The sequence below is a fragment of the Aplysia californica genome, unplaced genomic scaffold (assembly GCF_000002075.1).
Source record: "Aplysia californica isolate F4 #8 unplaced genomic scaffold, AplCal3.0 scaffold00078, whole genome shotgun sequence".
Classification (NCBI taxonomy): Eukaryota; Metazoa; Mollusca; class Gastropoda; order Aplysiida; family Aplysiidae; genus Aplysia; species Aplysia californica.
The window spans coordinates 1,610,562-1,620,655 of record NW_004797348.1 but is presented as its reverse complement, the minus strand read 5'-3'; the positions used below and the strand labels follow the sequence as shown (position 1 = coordinate 1,620,655).

Here is a 10,094-nt window from a genome sequence, read left to right as displayed (position 1 = left end):
CACACTTCTAATTTTACCTCTATCCGTTGATGAGATCTGAGTAAACACAGCAGCTTCATCTTAGGTTGAAGTGACTACAGTGTCACATACATAGCGAGCACGCACATCATAGCAAACAGATGTTCAGATCCCCAATTTTTTAAAAAACAGGCATTTTCTTTGTAGCTAAAACACATGCACAGCAAAAAAATTCCCATGTCCCGCCAATTTCGCTATTTGTGCGTGCTCCATTATAAATTTAAGAATACCATATAATAAAAAAAATAGTAGGCTACAGACTGATTAGAAGAATGTTTTAGTAAGAGTTTTACGGCACTTGCAACACAATAAGGTCATATAAGTGCCGAAGATTAGAGGTGTTACAAGAGAGTAACAAACACTTAAAAAGAAGGAGGAGAGATCAGGACGATAGATGTTTGATAGGAAAGAAGGAGCAAACCACACCAGAGCACCTGCCAACCACCCACTGATTAGAAGAAAGAAAAAAACCCCCACTATGTACAGTGGATCAACAAGAGCAGTATTTTACAAGCTGACAAATAGTAACAATATAATTTATGTACACGTACAAGTTTGAGCAGAAAAGAAGTGCATCCACACAACAATGGTCACTTAGTTCTTGATGTGAGGAGAAGCAAGACGACAGATAGAGACATTAGACAAAAGTTTGACAGACAATAAGACCAGATGACAGACAGACAAAAGAAAAGAAGAAATTCTATCACATAGATAATACACCTGGCAGAAAGTAAGAAGCAGAGAGGTACACAAGCACACTTTCCAATCATGGTTCAACTGAAAACAAGTATATATAGAAAAGGGTTGTGTACTTGATGCTTATCATACATTAACAGGGGATGGTACTGTTGTGGAGGAAAAAGAATCCAGTGAGGTGGTGAGGTGTCACAACTGGTAGAGATGACAAGTAAACTTAGGGTACCAAAAATGGTGCATAATAAAGTAACAACATACAAAGTGTGTGAGTGAGGGTGTGTTTGTGTGTGTGTATTTATGTGTTTAAGAGGAAGGTAGAGGCACAAGTGAACTGAATGAATGAAAAGGCAGACAGCATAATATTAATAACGCCTTATTTTCTTCGCCGTAGGTAGGCTTATAATAGTGGTCACACTCCTTGAAATGGATATCTAGTTGTCAGCTGGCAAACTGGCAGCCACGTGGGCACAATATCGACTACACTTCTACTCATTAAAATCATGCTTTACAATAAAAATTCTATAACTATAACAGACCCTTCGAGATTCGATTCTGAACTTGTATCTACAATCATGAAGAAAATAGCTTATGTTATAATGAAGATGTGATATTGTAACAGCAAAGGTGGTCTCAAAGTGATCTTCATTACAGTATAAATGCAGAACTTTTCAAAACAAAATATTCTTGAAAAACAAAAACAAACAGTGCTGCCCATAAAAGTAGATATCTCATAACATTATAAGGCTTATCTGGTTGGTCTCAAATGTAGTTGATAGCTGCATTACAATCTAAAATTATGAAAAGAATATTTTGACAATAACTCCAAAAAGTAACATTTTCATATTTTTCACCACTACGTAATGGGCTTAAGGATTATTTGAGCGTAAAGGCAACTTCGTTCTTGAACTGTTTGACACTGATCCTTTCGTTGGTGTCTTAGAAGGAGTCTTGGATGGAGCTTTGGCCCTCTTTGAGGTCCCTTGAGGTGGTCGCATTGACTTGATAGCCTTGTTTTCTTTCATGGAGTCCACATCAGACATCTGAAAAATACATAATGATCTGTTGATCGAATGGACAGAATGGAAGTTGCCAAGCTTTATATGCAGAGAGCATGAATCAGAGAAGAGGAAAACAAAAAACACTACTACTGGCACTTATTTTTCTCCTCACTGAAACTGCTCTCGATGTGTAGTTACAACGCTAAGGCACCAAACTCATGACAAAAGAACATGGAAATTATCTGAGAATAAAAGGAAAATAGAAGCAAACAGTTGTTATTTCAGGAGCTGTTACCTCAGTACCCGAGTCCACTTAAAACACTTACCACGTTACTAAACAGATAGTCAAGCTTATTTAAAACATGGTTTATCAAACCTATTTTTCAGGGACTAACTCTTAGTAAATGGAAGACTAGTTCACACTTGTATGCAAACTAAATTTTGCCATTCAATTTTTTAACTCCACAGACTTCCGTATTACTAATAACTACCACCCTCCTATTTAACCTATTTGAATATGCTCCAGGCAATAAGCATAGTCTGATTTTAAATGAGATGGATTTGCTGGGCTTTCGTAGATTTTTTGTTGACTGTAAACAACTGAGTTATGTTGAATGCCAGCTGAATTAGCTCGCTGTATACAGTGGCATAGTGGTTAGGCTATCGGACTCGCAACCGTAAGGTCGAGGGTTCGAATCTCGTCAGGGGCCTGACGTTGTGTCCTTGGGAAAGGCACTTTACACAAATTTTCCTCACTTCACCCAGGTGGGAATGGGTACCCGGCTATAGACAGCGAAAGATCTTGTCAGTTTGTAAGTGTTTGAGTGCTTAATCGGCTGCTTGCACTGTATGCTTCCCAGGAAGCTGAGAATGTTTCGGAGTGTTCTATGGTCTGCTCGGGTAATAATATAGTGTAAAGCGCATAGAGCTTGCTGATGAGCGGGGATATGCGCTATACAAATGCTATCTATTTTTATTATTATTATTCAATGAGGTCGCCGGGCCTGACCTAAAATCTCGTTGAATCCAAGTGTTCGTTATAGTAAACACGAAGTTTTGAGTAGATAATTACAGGCACTGAGCAAGTAATGTATAAAGAGAAGTCACAAGTAGTGGATGAAATGCCTGCATATTATGAGCTGTGTAAAAAAAAGACAGAATCGTTCAAATGCGCACACCTGTTTCATCTCAATTGTTTACCAAAAGTTGTGTTGCTGTGTAGAGCCTAGCATACGGCAGCTTTTGTTTATTCCATAGACCAGCGCACAATTCATTACGTAGATCTACGTCAAGACTAGATTATCATTGTAATAATCATCAGTTGCCGAGGAGAAAAAAAAGACTGTGACGCTTTTGTTTCTGCCACGTTCAATGCCCGGACTGCTAGTGCCCCCCCCCCCCCCTACACCCAACACACACACAGCCACATGTGTGCAGGCCGCCCATACGACCCCGACACATGCCTGCTGATTGGTCGCATGCAATCGGCTAAGTGAATAATGGTTCTCAATGCAGGTGCAATGGATGGTTTCCGGGAATAGATAAAGTTCGTTCTGGGAGAAAAATGAGCGAAGCCAGGTCTGCGGGGGCTGTTCACCCTGGAAGCGACCTCGTTGAATCCGAGCTCGCTGATTTAAGGGGGTGTAGCTATGGTCAACACCCAAATGCTGTAGTTTTTGGTCTAACGCTTGCTTTTCTGCATCAAAGGGGGTGACATAGTACAAAAAAAGGTTACCAAGCAAAAAATTCAAGATTTTAGCCATAATAATCTCGAGCCATCAAAAATAAAGGATTGATTCAGCATTTTTAAAACCAATTTTATATTTTGTCAATCATCAACACTCATCAAGATAGAAGCCTAATATTTGGCATGGCGATTACTGTTGGTAGGTAGAACAACCTTACAGGGCCAAATTTGAATTTTCTGTACTAACTTGTGAGCTTTACAGTCCTTGTTATGCACTACATTCAGGTCTCCAATGTTTTAAGATTTTGTAAAATAAAAAAGGCCTAAAACTCAAAGGTGTACCATAAAAAGAAAAATGCTCCTGTAAAGTTATAGAGAAATGTGTATAAAAGATTGTGTCCAAATGTGAAACAATTCTGACAGTAACTTTCTGAGATCTACTCAAAATAGTTTTGCAACCTGGTCAGATAAACAATTCTGAGAAAACTGCAAAGAGAGATAATTTTTTGTTGAAGATTTTCCTACATTGCTGCCTCTCTTAAATGCATTTCCAGCTATTTATAAGTTTGATAAAGGAATTAGGCTTCTAAAGATGAATCCTTGATATTGATATCTATTAAGATACTCCAAAATCCGAAAACTGATATTTTTTCAAAATTTTTACTGATCTGACCAGTGGATCCCCTTAAGTGTCCATTGAATCCGAGGGCAAAGCAAAAATGTTCAAATTAAACGAGGGGAAAGAAGAAGAAGAAAACACACACACAAAAAACAACAACAACCCAAACCAGGTACCCCTGACATCACCATATACACTGCTTTTGGTCATGGCTGGTTCTCACTTAGGCATAAAAAAGGAAGTAAAATTTCAGAGCAAATATTCACCTGCCAGTACTGCTAGGAAAGTCAGGCTGTATGAGCAGACAGCACTTGATAATTATAGAAGGACATCCCCCCCCCCCCAACCTGGGAGAACACAATAACACTACAGACCTTGCTCCTGTGACTGGTGGTGGAAACTCCAGATGTGCTTGCCATGGATTTCACAGAGACCTCTGTGCCCGCCTCGCTGAGGTTGCTCTGACTTCCACGAATGTCCTGAAACAGACAAGGACATAATGATAAATGTAATTAATGAAGGTTGATACAGATTGTTTAATGGTCGATATTATTTGAATTTTGTTGCTTTTCTGTACATTATTAATAATTAAAATTATGTAATTATGTACAAATGAGTGTACTGAGCCAGATTTTAAAAAACCCAAAAGTTTTACTCTCTCAAGTTCACTGTCCTTGAAATTGATCTAGATAGGTCTATAGGATAGGCACTCAGCAGTCTAACAAAAATCACATGTTCCTTTACCATCTCTTTCACAAAAATATTTTTTATAAATTTACATAATAGGTCTGGAGAAAATACAGTCACACGAGTGACCATATGTTGTACTTCAGCTCAAGATATAACCGGGGCAAATAAACATTGTATTGTAATGCACCCAATTTTTAAAAAGCCTCAAAAAGCATCGAAACCGAGGGAGTTCAGAAAAACATTTCAGTAACATGGGTGGAGCATCATCCTTTTAGAAGAACAAAGTGCATTATTTCAACAGGGGAAAAATCACTGTGACAGAACTAACAGACAAGGAAATCAGCTATCACTTCTCAACATTATTTTCAATTGTGAAGGCAAAAAACACCATGAAACTTTTTAACACATTATACCCTAAGGGCCTGGACGGGAAGTCCATTGTTAGATCCTAAGCAAGGGGAAGGAACCCACCTCCCGTGAATACAAGCGTTTAAAAAACACATTTTAACCCTAACTCTGGCAAGTGGTTTCAACAGGAATGGCAGGGCTAATCAGCCAAAACGTGCACATGCTTTACAAATCAAATTTATGGACTTGCATCAAATAAAAACCCTACAAAAGTATATATTTTCTGAAAGATAATTGAATGAACTTTTATATTTTGCCATTGAACATATGATTTTATTTTATTTTCAAGGGGTTATGTAACTTTGAAATCCAAGATGGCTGACATAAAAAATTTACATGCTCATTAGCATATTCACCAATCTAATGTATTTCTTGTTATAAAAAATGTGAGATAGCAGAAATATGGGTTTTTCAATTACCTTTCAGAAAATGTATAGTTTTATAGGTTTGAGAAGAACAGGTAATGAGTTATGACTGTTTCAATTTGTCTTGTGGTCTGTTTCGAGCGCAGCTGATACTCGCTAATTTCATACCAAACTCAACATAAAAACACTTTAAGTCTAAGTACAACCATGTGGTTTTCAGCAATCTGCTGGTAGTCTGTAATAATTAGTATAGCAAAAGGAACCTACTTTACTCTATAGCTCTCCTTTTTCTGCCCCTATTAGACTCCCTAAGTAGTAGAATCTAGTGTTCCATTTGAAAGAGAAGTTGGGGCAGGATGAGAACTGGTACATTATCCCCATTGTCTGTCAGATCTAATCCCAATCTTGACTGAACACCAATAAATCCACCACTAACAGTGTCTGAATTACTTTCTCTAGTCAATTCACTTTCAAATGTATCCAAAAAAGATCGATTTTTGGCCATTTTAGACCCACACAAGTGATAGATCTACATTGGCATTAGTGGCTTGTGGCCTGATCAACAAGCTTTCAAAACATCCCTCTGTTTGGAAAGCAAAATACTCTTCTCCAAAGCCAGAATGGTAGAAATATTCTGATTGGTTGGAGGTTAGCCTTTTAGCCAATCAGAAATCACTTTTGGAAGCCCCAAATATTTAGTTGGAAGGCAGAAGCAGCAGTTTACTACATGGTCCTATGAGATCGGCCCTGCCAGTTTCATGGCAGGAAATGGGCCGATCTAATCGGCCCTTGCCAGAGTTAGGGTTAAAAATACTACACAAATTCCAAAAATCCTGAAAAAATAAAACTTAAAAAGAAAACTGAATGTAGTTTCAGAAAAATATAACTTTATGTTTGCGCAAACTATTGGAAATGTCTGACCCGTCACTCTCACTCTCAGCCTCGCGATTGGGCCCTAGATCTAAATTCCAGATTTTCTACGCCTGATCAATCCGAATCGCGCCAAACTCTTGCTACAACGTTTTCATCAAAATCTGAGCCATCTGATTTGTCATATGCTTGTTTTTGCTCAAATCCATCGTTATTTCCATTTTCGAACTCAACTGTGTCGCTTTTCAACAAGTCGAGACACTTTCGAAGTGTTGGTAACGTGATCGCACTTCGATCAGCTCTAATACTAAAACTACTGGCCCGAAAAATTTCGTTTCGGTATCAAACGAAAGAAAAAACTTTGTGCAATAACTATGCAAATCAAAATCTCGGCCCCAGAGTCTCGTCAAGGCGAGACTTCGTTTCTAAAGATGCTAGGTCGCGGCAGGCAGTTACGGGCGAGTCAGGGTGGAGCGCGTAAGGGAATTCGCGGGCGGTCCCGGGTGTAATGTGTTAAACATAAACATCTCCCTTTCGATCAAAAGCAAATATGAAAGTAAGTATTACAACTATTTTCAAAAGGGTTGACAGTGAACAATGAACAAGGAGCTTCTCAAGGCACACTTTACCTCGACAGATGCCGCAGGAGATTGCGTGTCACTTCCAGTCTCTTCAAGCTGCGATGACAAATTCATCACGATAGGATCAGACTCTCTTCGTGTTTCTCTGAATTGCTGAAGAAGTCTGTTATGGTCGTCGGTCTTGGTCAAGTTTCGTGGATATCTAAACTCGTATCTCTGAGGTGTGTGACCTAGGGTAAGGAGAGAAACAAAGATTTATCAATGATAGAGCATTCCAGACATTATTCCATGTCACAGATCAATGAAGATATAAAAATATGGAAAATCCCCTGAAAAAAAAAGAAAAGATGACTAGACTCTAAAGAAAAAAAAAGGAGGCCATCATGTTAGCACAGTCAAGATACAAATTAAGAACTTTATATTATGGTGCTCAGTTCAACTATCACAGACAATCCTCCTCCCTCCTTTCTCTCTTTGAGTGTCTCTTTCTCATTCTCCCTTCCTTTCCTTCTCTTTCCCCCTCGCTCACATATTCAGGGCTGCCCACCCACCAGCATATGTTTTAGCAATCAACAGATAGAAAATTAATGAACTGGCTTAAAAATTCGTAACATGGCCACGGAAAATCTTCTGTGGTGGGGTGTCTAGGACAGGGGTTGTAGTCCAGTATAATATATGAGTATACTATAAATGTAATGTGATGATACAAAAGGGTAGGAATTTCCTAACATGTCAATCCAATGTTTGCCTAACTACTGGTTTTGGCACTTCTAAAGTCTAATGTTTGTTCAAGAGCAAGGGCGGTACTGAGCAACTACCAAGGCTCAATGTAAAGAGAATGTTTAGTGCACGTGACGTAGTGAAGTAGACAGTCCAGGTCTGATAGTTTTCCTATTTTTCTCCCCATATACACCAGGAAGGCTGGCAGTGGGTTGGGGTAGCCAAACTTTTTTTTTTTTAAAATCAGAATCTGGGGTATTACAATCCTACGCCCCCCCCCCCCCCCCCCCCCCCAAAAAAAAATCACGCAGTCATTTAAAAAAGAGGATAGTGTTTCACAAAGCTCTAAGTCCAACTCATTTCAACACCGCTCAATGACTGACCTGTTGGTACATCCTTTGCCACTTCTTCCTGCACGAAATTCTCTACAATCTGCTTTCCTTCAGTCACATCACGATCCAGTTGTGAGAGATTCTCTTCATCCATGGCTTGATGCTCTTGAATCTGACCTTCAATCTCAACAGTGTCCTTTGTGAGCTTGGTTGAAATGTCCTCTGAGAGTTGCTTTGACTGCTGTGCATATCTCTTCCACTCTGACTGCAGGGTCTAAATGGAACACAGGGTAAAATAGAAATGATAACTAAAGAGAAATGATGATCTCAAGGTACATGTCAAAAGTTCCAGTTTTAACCTTCTTTGTACATGTATCTCTGGAATGCAGTTTCACAAGAATGGTCTTTTCTCAAACTGATTCCACAAAAGAAACTTGGATCACCTACAATTGACGTCAATGCCCACGTTTGTTGTGGATCGTAAAACTAGTCAGAGATTAATAATAAACATATAAATAAATGAGAGGCGTGCTGACAAAATGAGTTACTTCTCACAATCCACAAAATGAGATATTGGCCAAAAATCAATATTACAGTCCAATTTGTAGATTTTCTATTGATGCCATAATCTTTAACTATAACTTGTCTTCTATTATTTCATACTTATAAATTGTAAAAATTTCACCAATGAACGTGGTCCTCATGTATCTATTTCCTTAAAGTTAAAGCTTGAATCTGAGAAGCAACTCATTTGGTTAGCATGCTTCACAAATGGTTATGAAAAGTCTATACAATATTCTTTGTTTGCAGCATCATTTTGAGATCAGCATTACAAGGAGTATTTGAGACCCAAATAGTGTCTTCAAGTTGATACATCTGTTTTGATAATTAAATATGATAATGCTGTAATATAATTCATATCGCATCCCAATCAAAACTGTGTATGAGTTTTTCTTAATAAAAGAATTTGTTGCCTTATGATGTACCTGGTACCTCATGAAAATGCGTAATTTTTAGCGCTGTACCATACCATATACGTCAAGGAAGTTGGCAAAATTTGCCGCTCCTGGTTGCCAATATGACGTTACCTGTACGTAATAATAACCCAGCTCTAATTCTTCTGTACAGAGTTTCAGGCACAAACCCTGCGTAGCTTTGTATTCGGGAATGAAAGACGCGCATATTGGTACAAAATTTGCCAGTATTACTTTACTGCTAGGCTTGCAAGCGATCGATAAACACAGATCTAGGCTTGCGGGCAGCTGCGTGTTCTCATAAAACATAAACATCGAAATGACTTAAAATTCACTTTTTGACTTCAGATTTGCAGGTTATTCAAAATTATGAGTAAGATTGGGGGGGATGGGAACAAGAAAAGTGAGAAAATTGAAGATTTGTGTCCGAAATGTGTCACCAGTGTGCTGGTTCTAGATCTAGACTGCGTGTCTATTAACACTGAGACAGTAGGCTGCTGTCCTGAGAAACGAGCTCAGTTGAAAATCATCCTGACAGTAGAAACGCATACATCCCGGCACGAAAGGGTTAATAATCAATTATAAAACACAAGATTTGGGAAAAAGACAGTCATTCAAAAAAAAATAATTTCTACTCTCTACCTCTTTATTTTTTTGTCTGAATTATACAACACATCTACCACAACTCAACCATTTACATTCTTGATGCCATTTCAAGTATAATGGAAAATGTTCCATATTTGTATGCCAAATATCATAGTTTTCATTCATAAATTCTTTAGACCCTGAGTCATTTCCACCGCTTCCCAGAGTTTTTTTCAACGGTCACCCAAACCTGGCGCACTATGTCTCATTATAATCCCCAAGAGCTTGCCTCTCACTTTTAAATGGCAGAAACAAAGGCTTAGTCATTACTAATAAACTTAGTTTGGGAATAGTTTAAAAAAAACAAGCAAAATCTAAGCACTAAATACAACAAAACAGTTGTCACTGGTATCGGACACTCCCAGAATTATTACCGCCGGACGCTACCAGTGTCCGATGGGGTTTAAAGAGTTAAAATTGTTTTGGTTAACCAGATACAGTAGTCTCCGCCTAAGATCCCGGTGCTCGGGAGCAAGGAAAAGCGGGATCTT

At 38.5% G+C, this 10,094-nt stretch overlaps 1 protein-coding gene across 1 annotated transcript; it reads right to left on the bottom strand.

The window, feature by feature from the left end:
- Nucleotides 1-1,098: 1,098 nt before the first annotated feature.
- Nucleotides 1,099-8,982, bottom strand: LOC101863803 (kinesin-like protein KIF11-B). The gene is made up of 5 exons (XM_005094256.3): nucleotides 8,971-8,982; nucleotides 8,036-8,258; nucleotides 6,981-7,162; nucleotides 4,393-4,497; nucleotides 1,099-1,754 (listed from the first exon to the last, which is right to left on the bottom strand). Exons 1-5 carry the CDS (start codon nucleotides 8,980-8,982, stop codon nucleotides 1,581-1,583), a joined length of 696 nt encoding a protein of 231 aa, XP_005094313.1. The 3' UTR covers nucleotides 1,099-1,580.
- Between the last annotated feature and the right edge of the window lie 1,112 nt (nucleotides 8,983-10,094).